Source organism: Magallana gigas, chromosome 8 (assembly GCF_963853765.1).
Source record: "Magallana gigas chromosome 8, xbMagGiga1.1, whole genome shotgun sequence".
Lineage (NCBI taxonomy): Eukaryota > Metazoa > Mollusca > Bivalvia > Ostreida > Ostreidae > Magallana > Magallana gigas.
The window spans coordinates 22,546,639-22,564,949 of record NC_088860.1 but is presented as its reverse complement, the minus strand read 5'-3'; the positions used below and the strand labels follow the sequence as shown (position 1 = coordinate 22,564,949).

Sequence of the window (18,311 nt, the reverse complement as noted above, 5' to 3'; positions counted from 1 at the left end):
CTGCTTTAAACAAAGAACCTCGTTTTAGAAGTATGGAATACGAGTCTTGGTAAAATGGGTATGCAAACCCGGGCCGTGGCAAAATAAAAGCCGGGGCAGATCGGCAATCGTCAATTCCAAATACGCATTATTTTGCAGCAATATTTACAGCGAATACAAATATACTAGTCCATCAAATATCCTGAAATTTTAATGAGATTGGCAGATTAATAACTGCTAATATTTTGTTTTACCCAGGCCAAGTCTTGTCTACCCATTTTATTGTATGCCGAACCCGAACCTATTAAACTGATTGAAACACGCCTTTCCTTTATTATTATTTTCGTAATAACTCAGATTTGAAACAGAATTACCACTTAATTTTTGCAATTTATATTTTCCTTCCCATAAGGATAATTTATGCTGAACTACGTTGAATTTGCCTCGGTAGTTCTTGAGAAGAAGATTTTTAAAAATGCACCCCCCTTTTTCTACAATTTCAAGGTTTTCTCCGCTTTGAATACAGATCGGACTTTTATTTCTGCAATTTATATTTGCCCTCCCATAAGGATGCTTTGTGCCAAATTTGGTTGAAATTGGATAAGTGGTTTTAGAGAAGAAGTTTAAAATGTAAAAAGTTTACAGACGGACAGACGGACAGACGGACGGACGGACAGACAGACGGACGGACAGACGGACGACGGACAAAAGGTGATCAGAAAAGCTCACTTGAGCTTTCAGCTCAGGTGAGCTAAAAACATAAAGGAAAAGTTTAAAAATTTTCTTCTCAAGAACTACAATGTTTTAGTTTGTGGAATTTCTATGCATGCATCCTTCGCTTATGTAGATTCCTAATTGGTAAAATCGTGACCCCCGGACCAATACTGGGGCCCCAAGATGGGGTCAAAATTTATTAAAGAAATATAAAGGTAACATGTAAAAAAATCTTCTTCTCGAGAACTACAATGCTTCAATTTGTGAGATTACTATCATGCATACAACCTTGGATAATGAAGGTTCGACAGTTTTAAAATAGTGACCCCTGGACTAATACTAGAGACCCAAGATGGGTTTAAAGTTAAATGTAGAAGTACCGGTATATATGGAAAATGTTTAAAAATCTTCTTTTCGAGAACTACAATGCATCAATTTGTCAGATAACTACGTCAGCACCCTCAAATAGTGTAGATTCGAAATTATAAAAGCCGTGATCTCAATCTAATACTGGGGCCCCAAGAGGTGTTCAAAGTTTAGCATAGAAATATAGAGGGAAAATGTTGAAAAATCTTTTTCTAGGGAACTATAATGCTTCAGCTTGTGAGATAACTAGGCAAGCATCCTTAAATAATGTAGATTCCAAATAATTAAAACTTTAGCACTGGACTAATACTGTGGCCCCAAGAGGGGTTCAAAGTTTAACATAGAAAGATATATTGAAAATGTTTTTAAAAAGTTTTTCTCGAGAACTATAATGCTACAGTTTGTGAGATTACTATGCAAGGATCCTCAAATTGTGTAAACTCTAATGTAGTGGAACCAAGAGTTATCTTTCTTGTGTTCTGTACAGTCTGAGAGTTATTCCTCTTGAAGTGGAACTCTGCTATGTTCAGTTTTTCAGGTTGTGTACGTGCGGTCCCACCGCAGTGCTTCACATTTTCATTCCTATGTTACTATTTATGTTGTTCAAGCCAACCATAAACCTCGGACCATAACTGGGTCCCCAGAAAGGGGTTCAATGTTTAAAATAGAAAAAGCATAATTATGCTACGAAATGTAATGTTACAAGGAACTGCTGTTCAGGTGAGCGATGTGGCCCATGGGCCTCTTGTTTAAAAATATCTATTATAAATTGTCCTGCTGAAACAATAGGTTTACCGTAAGTAAAACTAAGACTCTGATTTAGCCTTTTACTTAAAACAATTACCATTGCTGTTCATTTAAAATACATGTACTCAATACTTATTCCAAAGCAAGCACATAATGATTAGAATTTCAATTAGCACTGAAAATATTGATTATGTATCATTATGTATCATATCAACTACCCCCGGAACACAATACAGTACATTGATTAAGTGCTACTCCCCTACATCTAAGGTAGTTTTAATGGAACGCAATGCATTACCTGTAGATGCCCAAGGAACCAGGCTCCCATTGATAGCAGAGTCATGTACATACAGAAACTGCTGGGCAGATAAGCCGTGGAAGAAATAAACATCCCAGCACTGAGCAACAAGACCGCCAGAGTTATCCTTCCTGTGTTAGCTCCAAACTGCTTACATACACCCCTCAAAACAAATGAATAAAAGGAGGTTACTGTATAAATTTATCTTTCAACCAATACCTACGAAAAAATTATATGCCTGCAATTTATCCCTGGCTTAAATGTTTTACCAGTATTCAATATACAGAACTTTAATTTTTATTTTCAAGGAATTTTGCTTGGCATGTTTCATTTTTATTGCTCTGCCCTTTGAATGGAGATATTTAGGTTATGAGATACTGTGACCTTTTCTCATTGTAAGTTTTACATGTACTAGTACATGTATTTGTAACCCAGCTTGTCACAACAACTGGAGTTTACTGCAACAATTATAATACATGTAGTTGATGATACATACATGTAAGTCAATTTGATTCTGTACTAAAACTATCACACAGATACTGTAAACCAACTTTTGTTCTTGACAACTTTATTTCACGATTAACTGGGGATAAACTAGTATGCGACGACTGTTTCTTCAACTAAATCTATCCAGACCCTTGTTGTTAAAACAAGTATACGAAAAAAACTGGTTCATGGCGAGAAATATTCGCGACCTTGCAAAATTTCTCATACAATTCTCGCGAATGAAAGTTGGTTTACAGTTTAACCAGAAGATGCATGGTTTAACTACTTACTTGTAAAAATAAATTTCACACAAAGCACAGGCAAATGCTAAAACACAGCGTAGAATATAAAACAGCATGATCTGGAAGATGAAACAAAAATCAGCATTAAAACAATGACTCTGACAAATTCATTTGTTATACTTTCATGTTAAACACTGAAATCTGATTGGTTAAGCCGCAGTTCATAATCTGTTCTATTACCCTCAGCATTAGCAACGCACTATTTATATAATGTACAGTGTTTTACAATAGTGCACATTTATACACACACAAGCAAAATCATGATGTAACAAGCTATTGGTCACATATTCTATGATGTATATATCAAGATTTATTCCATGAGTATGAAGATTTACTCAATGACATGGAATAGAGTGTGTATAGATATGCAGTGATCTACAGTCTATAAATTAATATCCAAAACAGAGAGTTATCTACCTTGTTTGTGCTGAATAATATTTTGTAAAGGGAGATTGGTAAGGCGTGGATCCAGAGATAAGCATAGGAGCGAATTGCATATGTAGGGGAATACTCCCACGTCTGGAATCCTTTACCGAACATCAGGTAGTGCATCTAAAAACAAAGAGAAAAAACAATATTATTGTAAGATTGTAGTACTTACTAGTAGATGTGGAAAATCAAAAATATATGTTAAAATTTAAGATTACAACTGGTGGTTTAAAAGTAAAAATCATTAAAAGAAAATGATAAAGTTTCATTGAGAATTATTAAAGAATATTCCCTTAGAAAGAGAAGGCTTCATAATCAGTGAAGAATTCGTTGATAGAATTTTTCTGTATTATTAATAATTTAATAATACAGGATAGGGTACAAGTGACTAGTACAACACAATGTATAGGATGAAGTCTCAAATCTACCACATGGTTATTTCAGAGGAACATAAGACCAAAGTCAGCTTTATTTTGAAATATTTTCCCGGCATGGACCCAAAACTCTTATAGGTTTCTTTGTGGGAATGCAGCAACTAAAGTACATGAATAATGTAAAACATGAACAGGAATACAACTACTGAAGCAGCCTTCATTTAAGTGGCACTAGAGGTTAAATTTGAACTGACCGGCTCCCAGTAGTTGTAAGTTTCATCACAATCTCCAACAATATTCCACACCGCTGCACACAGACGAGCAGACAGGAGGATCTTGAAAGCAGTGTAGCCCTTTGGTGTCCATGGAGATTCAAGATGGGTGTCTTCCCTTAAAATCATATATTTGAATTATATATAAATAATACATGAAACGACTAATGAATATCATACATACAATTTATATTCTATTTTTACGGGGAGTGCTTTAATATAAATAATTCTTTATTGCTAATCAAATGTTAAAATTTGAATTTATATGTACTAAACACTGATCCATTTGCAACAATCTGATATGATAAAATCTATCAAAAATTTTTATTATGATCATTATTTTTATACAAAAAAGGTAACAGTCAATCAGATGGTTAATCCTTGTCAAAAGTAACCATTAAAAAGTTGCATTGGCTGGGGACAATCTCTACAAATTGGTTTGCATTTTCAGTCAAAGACATCTTTGAATGTTTTCATGGTAAATGCTTTTCTGACAGAGAAGTTGAAAAGAAATGTCCATGGCCTATGCTCCATAGGGGAGTAAAAAAAAGTAAGACAAAGCATCTCTGACAAGATTTGCAGTATTCTAAGGCTGAACTTTTAATTTTATATCCAGTCAATACTAGGAACATGATTTTGAGCAGCATTGCAGATTGAGTTGCTGAAATGTGGGTAAGGGGTTTAGGCGCCCGAAGATCAAAATCCTAAAAACGTCATCCAGTGTGCATGCAACTGTGTCAACACTTGATCTGCAGACTCCCCATCATCTTATCATGATCACTTGCATCGTAGTATTTATAACTGTAGAGTTCTAGTCTCCGGGGTGCAACTGGAAATTTTACATTGCAGCTAGATACTGTATAAAAATAAAAAAAATTACCCTCTGTTGTCTTGTGCAGTCAGTTTTCCCGTTTTCACATCTTTCTTTTTCTGGACCCGTTGCTTCATGGTGGCTGACATGTTGCAGGCCCGCACTGAATTTGAGACGACCTTCACCCCCGTATAAACAGGCAACGTTATGGCCTCCGTCGTTCGGTTTACCGCTAGACTTCTTAGAAATCCTGCAGTTTTACGGGCAGGTCGACAATGGCAGCAGACAGCCCGGTGCAGTGTTGTCGCAGGGAGTGCACAGCATACACTGAGTGTCCGAAAACGCATCGAAGATATGAAGAAAGCTGCACTTCTAGGGGGAGGACAGAAGAGGATAGACAAACAGCATGAGAAGGTGATACATTGATTTTAAGCTCTATGTCTTCATTGTTATGTTTAACTAGAAAAGCATCACTATGATTCTTCATTTTACCTTGTACACCAACATGCTATCATGCCAGTTACTATTTTTGTCCAATGTTTCTTAAAATTTAATTTTTGGTTTAGATTTGATCCATTTCATAAGGTCAAAAGTAGGGGAAAGTGAATAAAATACTTCAGTGAATGAGATAAAGCTTAGTTACACCTTATGGGATAACTATATGAGACATTCAAGCGATTGCTATTTTCTTGATCTGCTCTTTTACGTTTGTTTGTTTATCTTGTCTTCTTTTTATTTGCTTCTATGGGGCATCTTCGCAAGCCAAGGGTTTTCGGTCCACCCCGCTTCCTATAAACCCTTGGCAGATCTCATTACGAAAACTCAGTGACAAGCTCTGTTTAATGATTGACTGCAGCTGCGAGTTGCTGATCCAATCGCAAAGTTGTAAACAAGCGCTTATAAATAAACTTTTATATAAGAAACACACCCGTGATCTTTGGTAAAACATTCTCTGCTTTTCACAAGTTGAGGCACAAGTGTTCGAGTACAGTGCCTCCACAAGTATGTTCTAACCAATTCACTTAAAAAAACGACATATTTTACTGGATTTAACAGAGATTTACAAACTTGTCAAGGCTCGTGTGATCATATGGAAAGTATAAACATGGCGAATGAAAAAGTTGCCTACCCGTTAGTATATATGTCCCTTCTAATGATTATTGCTTTTAAATGGTCAATGAACTGTATTATACTTAATTTGTTTTGTCAACAATAATTACGACAATGATACCTGGTTTTATGGCTTGAATGCATTCATATGTAGTGACTTTTTCACTCGGTACATGTCTCTACAAACACTATAAATAAATCATTCCTTGCTTTCTGTATGTTATATCTTCATTCCTATTTAATAGCACCGTTATTTATATTCCTATTCTAGCTAGTCAACATGTTTTATAGTTGTATTTATGCCGTAGCGTTGTACCCATTACCCGTTATTCCATTCGATTAAAATATAAATATACAAGGGGCGCAACTCAAGTTGCTCACAAGATAGCGCCATCGCATCACCGAGCTTTTGTAATGACATCTGCCAAGGGTTTATGGGGAGCGAAGTGGACCGAAAACCCTTGGCTAGCAAAGATTTGTCTGGGGAGGTCTGATGAAGTCCTTTCTAAGTATCAGAAAGTTTGGAGCTTACTGATAAATAATGATACTTATAGAATTTGAATTATATTTTATTTTATATGTTATGGTTACAGGGTAAGCTGACTGCTAGAGAAAGAATTGAGCTTCTATTGGACCAGGGGTCATTTGTGGAGTATGACATGTATCTGGAACATGACTGCACTGACTTTGGAATGGAAAAAGAAAAGGTAAGGAAATCTTTGTTGCAAGCATGATCAGATTATGGACATTAAAGTGTTATCTGTTTCATGTACCTGTAATAGGTTATTTAATTGGATTCTCTCTTTCAGTACCCCGGTGATAGTGTGGTCACAGGCAGGGGAACAATTAATGGAAGAGTCTGTTTTGTGTTCTCCCAGGTAAGGAGAGAGAGAGAGAGAGAGAGAGAGAGAGAGAGAGAGAGAGAGAGAGAGAGAGAGAGAGAGAGAGAGAGAGAGAAATGGGGATAGACAAATGCAAATGGAGAGAAGAAAATGATTTGATAGAAAGATTTCAATCCTACATTTAATGAACATTTGTATAGATATACCAATACAGTATTTATATGAATGCTCTCTGTTTTCATTAAAGGATTTTACTGTGTTTGGAGGGAGTTTGTCAGGAGCTCATGCCAAGAAGATCTGCAAGGTAAATCTTAACAAATGAAAAAAACCCTTTAACAACACAACCAATTAGTAGGCAAAATTACTTCATTACACTGTTATTTACATTATGTAGATTTGATATTTGATGTTGTTTTGTAGATTATGGACCAGGCCATGTTAGTTGGGGCGCCTGTGATTGGTCTTAATGACTCGGGCGGGGCTAGGATTCAGGAGGGAGTGGAATCTCTTGCAGGCTATGCTGACATCTTCCAGGTAAGGATGCTTTGGGCATCGAATTAGGTAAAATATTCACTGAGTCATTTAACGAACTCCACTTATTAAACATTTAAGGTAAACTATGAATGTGAATAATTGTTTATTTCAGAGAAATGTGAATGCTTCTGGTGTTGTCCCACAGATCTCTCTCATCATGGGACCCTGTGCAGGTAAGGTTCACCATACTACACCATACACACTGCAGTAAAAATTTGAATTTATTGAATGGTATACTCATGTTTATATGATGTCTGTAGATACATACCAGTACATGTATAATATAGATCTGATAAGATTTGAAAAATCTCAAATTGCAGTGAGTCATGAGCTTGTAATATTGTGTCATCATGAAAATTTAATTTACAACAATACATTTTTTGTTATCAACACAATTAATAAACCCTAGATCTACCAAAAATGTGTACCGGTATATGTACATAAGATATACAGTGATATGAAATAGAATGAAATTGTATAAACCATGGTGTTTTTTTTGTTTTTTTTAATTAGGTGGAGCAGTGTACTCCCCAGCACTGACAGATTTTGTTTTTATGGTCAAAGTAAGTACATATGTCTTGTAGTTAAAATGTCCTTGCTTACTTTCACTGACCATTGTGTAATGAAGCTAGAAATACCGTTTAGTTGAGTGTAACTGGTTTGTCTGTCTGTCTGTTTACAGGACACCTCTTACCTGTTCATCACCGGTCCTGATGTAGTCAAGGTGAGTCTGGCATGTTGTTCACTTTCTTTATTTTAGTATACATTGTATATATAAGTACTCTGCAATCCCTACTATTTCCAATCGTTATTTAACTGTTTTAAATGTAACTTGATATTATTCCTACAGCTGGTCATAAAATAACTATGATAGCAAAATACCCTTTACAATACTCCAGAATAATTGCCAAATTACTGTAAAAGTGGTTATTTATGCTGGTGGTTAAGTATGTGTTTTCCTTAGTCAAACAATATGCATTGATATTAAATAGGCTATTGCGTGATTTACCACTTTGAAGTTTGTATTATTGTAAACATACGTGTGGAAGTATTTTACAGGGTTTTAAGCTAACTGTGTAACTAGAGTACCCTGGTATATTTCCTCCATGCGTAAATAACCACTTTTACAGTAGTAATTTTTGTCAAACTTGTATGCATGTCAGGATACATGTGTTTGGTACATAGTGTATATTGAGAACCTTGCATACATTTATGTAAGGAGTGTCATAAACCAATGACTCGATATTAAGTGACATTAGTTTTTTCTATGCATTAGTATGTCACTGAATCATTTGGATTAGCAGGTTTTGATATCTTGTCATATCCAGTAACTCTCTCTCTCTTTCTCTCTCTCTCTCTCTCTCTCTCTCTCTCTCTCTCTCTCTTATGGACCTGACTCTTGTCGTAACAAGTCAGTATAATAGCAACGAGATAAACCTTATAAACAATATTGTTTTCTCTTAGACAGAAATGTCACACTTTCATTTGTTTAAACATGGCATGTAAGAGCTGGATATATCTCTATGTCTGTCTGATATGAATTAATATTGGGAAATAAGGATTACTCATCTTGACATTTCATATTTGATACAGAAACTGCATTCCATCAGTTCTTAAAATATCTGGAGTAGTTGCCCTTTGAGATAACTTAAATAAGAGCAATTGCTCTTTAAATTAATGTCACATTATTGTGTTTGGTGCAGAAGAAAATGGCACGCCACAGTGTCAAGATTTGTTCAAACCTCTGCAGAAGAAAGGGAGAAAATTTTGAAATTAAGTAGTTAGGGTACAGCAAACATTTTTAAAGACAATTTAAAAGGTGAGAATGAGAATTTTGAAGAGTTTGATTATGTTGCATTGGACAAGATGTAAGATCACTTTACATTGCTTCTTGTGAAATAAATGTCTCACTTCATAGTCTTTGGAAAAACAAAACACTTATTTCATATCGCTGTCTTTCGATTGATCAACCTGTTATACTCACTTAGTCAGTAAGTAACAAACTTAATATTTACTGCAACATCTAGTGGCTGTGATTTGACCATATATATACCAGTAGTATCAAATCAATTGCCATAAACTAGATTAAATTAAGGAGTTTTATAGACAACAAAAAAGATTTTAAAGTGTTGACTGGATGCAAATGACTTACTGATTAATTCTTATACATGTACCAATATTTAGCACTATTCAAAGTAAATTATTGTTTCAGAAAAGAAAAAAGTTAGGAATCAGTTTTATTATGGCAACATAACTTCTCGGATCATCCAGATATTTAAAGGGACATTATAATATAATAATACTACTTTAACATACTAATTCATTGAAAATCGGAATGGGATATGTATGTATAATCATGGTTTAATTAAACTAAGGCTTAAACATCTCATAGATATGTATTGAGAAAGAATGACTGTTAAGTGTTTATGTATTATGATCTGGGTCTGCAGTTTGACTTATGGCCAGTACTTTTCTCTGCTTTGAATACATACCTCTCAGTGATGTTTCTTTTCTAACTGTTTTGAGTTTTTCTAAATAGCTGTGGCTTTGATACTTGAAAACAAGGCTTCTCAATATAAGCTAAATCAGAAATCTTTTATTACATAATATAAACATCACTATGATGCAACATATGTCAAACATTAAATAGTTTATATGAGAGTTATGAGCTTTCTTATTCGGAGAAGTATTTGGCACAAGAAAATATAAATTCATTTGCATTCACAGAATACTAGTATATGTCTCCCATACAAACTAATTGTTGTTTGTTTTGAGCTTTTTCAAAGAAATGATTAGAAATTCAACTGTATAGGCAAATAATGATCAGTCTTTGGGCATGAATAATGGTAGGGACTTCTTGATGATATTTTTGTAATTGGCCACCAACTTGTCTGCGTATTTGAGTATAGTATCATCCCTGACCTCCGGAACACATCGAGCGTCTGAATCAAAATTTTTGGCACATGTTCTATAATGATGGATTTTGGCAATGTCCGTGGCAACGTTCACAACAGATGTGGATTTTTCCACATGTCGACTGACATGGTGGACTCCCATCTCTTCCACTTTGAGTGGCTGGACGATCAGCTTGGTTCTCTTGGAACTGAAAGAATCTGTCCGCACAAGAAGTTGGAGATAGGTCAGATATTGTTCAGTGTCTAGAATTTGATTAGGAGCAAAAAATGTACTTTTGAATGAGAGCCCGGTGTTGAGAGAGTCGCTGTAGATGCCAGAGGATTCGAGTTCTTGGATCATGTCGAGAAGCGTGAAGTTAATGGTCGGAATGAAGAATTCATCAAGGTCCACGAAACTGAGGTAGCGGAATTGCGACATGTTCCTGTAGAGACAGTCCTGAATGGCCAGTAGCTGGCCATGGTACCATATCTCCGTGTTTTGTATGTGATCGGGAAGTCGCCAATTCAACAGAGTCACCTCCCCTCTCGAATGATAAAAGTTTAACAGGCGACTTATTGAGGAAGAAACGTCGTGGAGATAAAACGTAAAATGAGAAGCACCTAAGATCTTCCACAACTCGATGAACTGAATGGTGGCCGAGATGGAAAGTTCCCCAAATAAAGGTGGTACACACAGACCCAGATCTTGTTTACGTGAAGGCTTAGATTGTGTCATAGGCCCCACTTTCACTTTCACCAATGGTCCACTATTGCAGGAGAGAGGCATATAGAAGAGTTGGGTTTTGTGTTTTTTGTGTTCAGCCAGAACTGAGATAGGAATGTTACACTCATAAATCCATCCTCCAAACTGTCTACCATGATTCTCGCTCATTTCTCTGAATGAAGCTGTGACATTCCGAAAGAGTTTTCCTCGGATTCTGAAGTGGCAGTGAATTTCAGCCTCTTCCTTGCTTTTCCTCAGCACTATCATCTTAACTTTGGGTTTGTCCGGCTGCCTGTTTTCCAGATAGGCCGAGTACACATACACTGAGTTTGCCAGTTTTTTGAAGGCTGACTTTTTCTGCACTGGAGACTCAACTTGAAGTTTACCATGATCTTGAAGTGGTTTTAAATTGGGAGCCTCATTTTGAATGTGGAGTATCCATTTTTGCCCAAGAATTCCATCCAACCCTGGATCATTGGGTGGCCCGATGACTTCTTCCGTAAGATCCTGGGTATTGGGAATCCCAAGTTGAATTATGACCATGACCCCAGTGTAGAAAAGAAGAATCATGGGAATTGTGAATCGCAGGGTACTTCCTCGAATCTTCATTTTAGTGTCCTTATTTCATTTCCTTAGTTAAATATCCATAGAAAATTTAAACAATGCTGAAGAAAAGTAGTACATGTACATATTTTAGAAGCTTGCCACATCCTTTAGATTCATTAATAAATCACTTGTTTTATCCACAATGTAGTAGTCCTTGGTTTCATTTTTGATATTATAAGAAACAAAAATCTGCTTGACAGTGTGTTGATTGATGGTCAGTATAGCATGAAGGGGTCATTGTTTTTTCTGAAATCTATAAACTTCCTGTATATTCCTTGCATATAGACCAGTAATGTGCAGTTGCATGGTGTCTATGTGAACTCACTATCACATGGTTTAAAGTGGGTGAATTTCTGCAGTCAGTGCACAAATCTGCAATCATAAAAAAAATATTATGCATGCGTTACTAATTGTTCCAATATTTTCTACTTGTAAGTTTTTAAGCATTGTGAAATCCGAGACCTGTTAAGTGGAAGTTATGAGTCAAACAATACTGCACTGTACCTACAACTTGAGAATTTTGTCAGAAATTTAATGCCATGGAGCTGTGTGTATATTCAGCAATATGATACCAAGAGCCTATAGATAGAATATAACTCTGTAGACGTGCATGGCTAGGTCATATTAGATATGATTTATAATAATCTGCTTTAACAAGGAAAAAATTATCTTACCAGTTTATTGGCGTTAAGAAAGCAGCAGAAGGAAATCCACAATAGAGCATGGTATAGATCCCAGCCTGTCGAAACTTCTCAGCATCTGATAAGTTTTTAATCTTCCCTTGATGGAGTCAGTGAGAGGCCCCACAAAAGGGGAAACATAAACACAGTGGAACCCTGTGTTGGGGTACACTATGGGGAAGGTCACAGGAATGATAATTTGTTTATTTGCTGAGCCATTTGGAATATCATATCAAAGCCTGCCTGACCCCTGCGTCAATCAGCTAGGATCTCTCATTGGTTCACTGAATCTTTGTAACTACTGCAATCGGAGATTTTAAAAATCGTCACAAAATATGCACAGGAAAATATATGCCTAGACACATTGATGTCCCAGTAAAAGACAGGGATTTACAGATAGATATACTTATTATATCACCAGATTAAAGCTAGATTAGCCAGCCAGCTGTTGTAGATAGCAGTAGTGAGTCTCTGGTGATCAGGCAAGCATGTAAATGGAACAGATTAGATCTTCTTTTGATCATTATCGAATGGTTCAACTTGTATAAATGCCACAAATTTTAGGTGGAAGTTTTTATTTCCAGTACTTCTCAGTGATTAGGACAATATGAATTAAATAAGAAAAAAAAGCTGCTTTTTTTAACTATATGTAGGCATGCTTTTATCTCTCCATGAACTTTTCTAAGAGGTAAAAGAGGACTTCCTGGGTTGTAAAAAGCATCAATTCCATTCAAATGAGATTTTTGACATTACTGACTTTTTCTACTGAAATTTACAGTGCAAAATTGGAAAAAAAATATTGAGTAATTTTTGTTATAAATCTGATGAATATACATTAAATATGGGTACAACAACTTTTGGTTAGGAAGTTGTAAACCTACAGTTTATATATAAGATAGATTTCTAGGAAGTTTTTATCTATCCTTAGGGATCAATCTCCCAAGCAGTTGGGCTACGGAAAACTTGATCACCAAAAGTTAATTGTCACATTTTATTTGTTTATATGGAGATTAACAATATATTTTGCAAATAAAAAATATCTAATTTTGCCCTGTAATTTTATATTCAGGTTGGGATAATGAACATGTACATTGTATAACCTAATTGGTCTATCAAAACCCATTTGGATGATAAGTCTGGACTCCAAACCTGTTAAATTGTCTATTAGAATTCCATTACAAAGCATATTTACCATTGTATGGATTTTATTGGTGATTATATCTGACTTTTATCTGGATTTTGTTATTTTTCCACAGTCTGTAACTGGCGAAACTGTCACTCAAGAAGAACTGGGCGGAGCCAAAACACACACAGCTACATCTGGTTGGTGTTAAAAAGTTTGCATGTGACTTAAAGTGAATTTGTTGACTTGATAAAAATATGAAAAAAAAATTATTATATATTGGTATAAGAATGAATTGATAATTTATCACCATGGAACAAATGTAGAATGATTAGAAGTTTTATCAAATTGATATATGCATATCAGTAAGTAATAAGTCATAGAAAGTAATGAGCTAATTGAATGTAATGAAACATACTGTATGATAAATAGTTGGTACCAGTAATTTGGATGCAAATAATGGTAAACAAAAATTGCCAAAAAAAAAAAAATGCCAATACTCTTATCATATTTATTTGCTTATTTTGATGGAAATGGGCCAATATGAGAAATAGCAAATATATTTTTGACACCTATTTTTCACCTGTACAGGTGTGGCTCACAAGGCGTTTGAGAACGATGTGGAGGCCCTGCTCCAGGTCAGGGATTTCTTCAACTTCCTGCCCCTCAGTAACGAGGACCCCTCCCCCATCAGACAGTGCAGTGACCCCTGGTAAGCCAACTAATTCACCTATCTATTAAATAGTCATGATTCACAACAGTGCATGTTAATCAGTTAGATTTTTAGGCTGTGATTGTTATTTGACATGGTTGTATGAGCTTGTTATAGGCTATGCTCAGCTGGAATATGCAATTTTAGAACTATTTCAACAAGAGCTTTGGACTTTAAGCAGTTGTTTCAAACAGCAATGTGACCTAGGCCTGCATGTCTATTTCATTGCTTGTATCTCAGCCATGGCTCTTTGAAATCAACAAGATTTGTCTTGCTTTTGAGCTAAGACTACGTAATTGGTATATATTTAGCTTGAGAGCAGTGTCATTTTGATGCAAAATATATATATACAGTGTAGTTACATCTTAATGAAAGTCCAAGATCTTGTTAAAATGTTTCTAATTAATCATTTGAGTATTGCTGGAGTTTATGGTTTTACTTGCAGTTATTTGTGAGCTGACTAGAAGTACCTATAAACTTCAGTCCAGATGCTATATACAATTTGCAATGTATTGTTAGTCTGATGTTTGATTCTGTGTGTGCTTTTTGCCACTGAACTGTCTGGAATAAATTTTTCATGTTTCATGCCTTAGAATAAACATTTGTTTTAAAAGTTGAAATTATCTGTGCCTGCATAGCCTGTATTATCATAAGTAAACCATCTACAACAGAACAGAATGAAGTGCATATCATGTTTTTCTTTATTTACAATTTGGATATGACGTTGACTATAATTTTGAATTGAGACACAATAATATTTATTTTCTTGTAGGGATAGAGAGGTGGCAGGCCTAGACACAGTTGTTCCCCTTGAAACAACAGCAGCTTATGACATAAAGGCAGTCATCAGTGGTGTATGTACATGAATTACACTAGAAATGTAATCAGTGTATTACAATCAACTGTAATCATTGTATTACAATATAAATGTAATCAGTGTATTACAATAAAACAGTTATCAGGATATCAAAATATTTATTGCGGTAGAAGTGTAATGTATAATTTATAACCATAAAAAAAAATTGATAGGACTATCAAGGTAATAATCAAAAGATAAAAATGAAATGTAATGAATGCAGATTAGATGTGGAAATCATCTTGTTTATAAAAAACCCTTGTAATACTTATACTTTTTTATGCATTGATTACATCTTTCCTTAGTAATACACACAGTACACTGATCAGATATAACTTTATAAGGTTGTGCAGATTCTTGTTTTACATGTATTTTTTGGAAATTTATTTCAGGTTGCTGATGATTCTGAGTTCTTTGAAATCATGCCAATGTATGCCAAGAATATCGTGGTGGGATTTGCTCGAATGAATGGCAGAACAGTGGGAATGGTGGGAAACCAACCCAAAGTGGCAGCAGGTGATTGGTCGCTGATTTTAACATTGATTTATCATTTTTTTCAATTCTTTAAAGAATGTATACTTACAAGATAATGTAATATCTTTGAGGAAAAAAATTCAAGCTTGGTTTTGATTTTGGAAATATAGATAAAATGAATGTTTTATGTACAGTGAACAAAATTATTTTACAACTGCAGAATGAAGTTGTAGAATTTTGGTTAAGGAATTAATGGAAGAGGTCAATGAAACGATATCAAATTGTCTCTTCTATCATTATGTGAATCACTCTACTTGTGTATTTTTCAATGGGAAAATTTCTTTTAAGATTGGAACATGTGAATTACCACTCCTTATGTATTTCAATGGCAAAGTTGGTTGGGTTGGGATAATACAATGTACATGTATTAACGAAAAAACTTAGTACATGTACCGTATATGAAGTATTTTTTAAGTGCTCAAGCTCTTGCTCATTAATCATTATACCATTGTGACTTTGTAGCTGACTATGTATTACTGATTAAAACTTCTTGCATTTCATCAGGCTGTCTGGATATCAATGCTTCCGTGAAGGGGGCTCGCTTTGTTCGGTTCTGTGATGCTTTCAATATCCCCATTGTGACGTTCGTAGATGTGCCAGGATTTTTACCAGGTTAATTCATATTTATTCGTAAAAATTAAAATCAATTTTAACAACGATAAACCTTGATGTTTGCAAACATCTACTTGATTTTTGTAGGAACTAACCAGGAGTATGGAGGAATTATCCGACATGGAGCCAAGCTTCTGTTTGCTTATGCTGAAGCTACTGTACCTAAAATCACAGTCATCACGCGTAAGGTGAGCTAAAGTAACCTATATAACTGATATCTGTCATTTAGTTGTTAAAAGCATTTTAAAATTAATAAGTAATCTCCCTTTATAGTGAATAACGGTACTCAAAACAATTAACAGTCATATATGTCATATACCTTATATGAATTCCCAACTTCATTCCTAATTTGAAATACAGGACATGAAAGCATAGTATGAGTTACTGTGTCATATCACTGGTAAGATAAGATTTGTACAGAAAAACGCCCACATCATAGTTAAAAGTCAGGTATCTTGTTTACATATTACAGAATCATGTGTTATCACATTCATAGATTTATAGTCAGAACTGTATAATTATCAAATATCATTTGTTGTAGTTACAAACTTATTTTGGCATATCAAGTACTGAGGTTTGACCTGTATTCTGTTCCTTTAATTCCATGTTTCTCCCTTTATTCCAGGCGTACGGTGGGGCCTATGATGTGATGAGTTCTAAACATCTGAGAGGTGATACAAACTATGCTTGGCCGACAGCAGAGGTCGCTGTCATGGGAGCAAAGGTCAGGGGCCACTATATCTTTATCTTTATATTTATTGAACGTTCTACACTATAAAAACTAAAGAATTGAAATATTTTGTCAAAGTATTTTGAAAGAATTTTTCAAAATATGAGTTTGATATTTTGAAAGAATTTTTCAAAGTACCGGTATGTGTTTGATATTTTTGCATGAGAGGATACATTAAAACAATTGATTTTTAAATCTATTATTACAGTAGGCATCCTTTTTTCTATTCAAAAAATATTACATGTACATGTTGTACCATTAATAGTAAGCTATTTTTCTACATTTTTCTAGTTTATGAAATTTGATACAATTGTTGATTATTGTTGATTATTGTCATAGGGGGCTGTGTCCATCATATTCCGTGGTAAAGACCAGGCAAAGAATGAGGCGGAGTACATCGAGAAGTTTGCCAATCCATTCCCTGCATCAAAGAGAGGTATGAAGTAAATGGCCATTGAAAAAACTCAAAAACTATTGATATTTAGATATCTTAATTAAGTAATTAACAAATTTCATCAGATAATTTGTCATTATTTTCAATTATTAGTGACAATGAAGCTAAACTTGTCAACTTTCAGGGGAATACAGAGTCAGAAGTTATAATCAAATCCTTCTGAAGTTTTGAATACTTTTTTGTATCAAGTTTGCAGAATTGATACGATTGTTTTAAGTTTTCAGTCTTCCATAGACTCTCAATACTTTTTCTCTCTGTAGGTTTTGTGGACGATATAATCGAACCCCGGGCCACCAGAAAACAGATCTGCATGGATCTAGACATGCTGGCCAGTAAAAAACTGGGCAATCCTTGGAAGAAACACGCCAACATGCCACTTTGATCTCAAGGTCTTTTGTTATATCCAGGCTTATCACTGCCTCCCTGCATACTCATTCCCCATAGTGCTGTGGACTTTTTTAAGCTTCCTGCTGGACAGTCTTATAATATGTCAAAAACTCAATAAAGGGGGAGTTTAAATGCATTATATGTAATGATATAGGTTTTTATTACAACTGTTGTTGTTTGACTGAATAAATGTTGAGTGAATTGATTTGAATCCTTGGACTGATAGGTCTTTTTTATAGCTTCCTTTTGTCAATATTCAAATTCATTTTTGTTTAGTGCTTTCAAGTAATTTGTACATATTGCTGTCAGTTGTATTTATAATACATAGAAGTGCATATTAAGTTATGATATAAATTTATGTATTATAGAACATTTGTGTGCTTTGTTTCTTTTCAATCAAGCAAACACTTAATTTGAGGTTTTTGAATCATAACATCCGACAGCTACATTAAAATTGAACAGATACCATTTTCAAGGTATTATCTATTCATACTTCGATATAATTAGGATTTGAGAATATGAAAATTTAACATTATTTAATTTTACTCTTTTTGATCCAAGATAATTCATTTTTCATGATAAAAATGTTTGTTATATTCAGTAGTATATTCACATTATATAACTCTATATAGACGAATTGTCAATAATTGTAATATTAGCTCATCAGAAAAATATTGACTGGTCAATATTTTTTAATATTGACTGGCCAGGAATAATATCTACAGGATATTCCCT

At 34.7% G+C, this 18,311-nt stretch overlaps 2 protein-coding genes across 2 annotated transcripts; one reads left to right on the top strand and one right to left on the bottom strand.

Annotated features, from left to right (window-relative positions):
* Positions 1 to 4,948: 4,948 nt before the first annotated feature.
* LOC105329204 (propionyl-CoA carboxylase beta chain, mitochondrial) lies at positions 4,949 to 17,781 on the top strand. Its single transcript, XM_011430393.4, has 17 exons — positions 4,949 to 5,192; positions 6,482 to 6,595; positions 6,698 to 6,766; positions 6,978 to 7,034; positions 7,151 to 7,264; positions 7,377 to 7,437; positions 7,778 to 7,827; positions 7,947 to 7,988; positions 13,425 to 13,491; positions 13,883 to 14,003; positions 14,776 to 14,857; positions 15,252 to 15,375; positions 15,898 to 16,005; positions 16,093 to 16,193; positions 16,631 to 16,729; positions 17,075 to 17,171; positions 17,450 to 17,781. Exons 1-17 carry the CDS (start codon positions 4,986 to 4,988, stop codon positions 17,569 to 17,571), a joined length of 1,635 nt encoding a protein of 544 aa, XP_011428695.3. The 5' UTR covers positions 4,949 to 4,985; the 3' UTR covers positions 17,572 to 17,781.
* LOC105335285 (beta-1,4-galactosyltransferase galt-1) lies at positions 9,841 to 12,504 on the bottom strand. The gene is made up of 2 exons (XM_011439107.4): positions 12,163 to 12,504; positions 9,841 to 11,860 (listed from the first exon to the last, which is right to left on the bottom strand). Exon 2 carries the CDS (start codon positions 11,489 to 11,491, stop codon positions 10,088 to 10,090), a length of 1,404 nt encoding a protein of 467 aa, XP_011437409.3. The 5' UTR covers positions 11,492 to 11,860; positions 12,163 to 12,504; the 3' UTR covers positions 9,841 to 10,087.
* Positions 17,782 to 18,311: the final 530 nt, after the last annotated feature.

What these genes read in the sequence shown, in the direction of transcription:
- LOC105335285 (XM_011439107.4), bottom strand. Translation starts at nt 11,491, where the DNA reads ATGAAGATTCGAGGAAGTACCCTGCGATTCACAATTCCCATGATTCTT.
- LOC105329204 (XM_011430393.4), top strand. Translation starts at nt 4,986, where the DNA reads ATGGCCTCCGTCGTTCGGTTTACCGCTAGACTTCTTAGAAATCCTGCA. An exon ending in ATTTTGTTTTTATGGTCAAA is followed by an intron (nt 7,828 to 7,946) that starts GTAAGTACATAT and finishes GTCTGTTTACAG; the next exon opens with GACACCTCTTACCTGTTCAT. An exon ending in TAAAGGCAGTCATCAGTGGT is followed by an intron (nt 14,858 to 15,251) that starts GTATGTACATGA and finishes AATTTATTTCAG; the next exon opens with GTTGCTGATGATTCTGAGTT.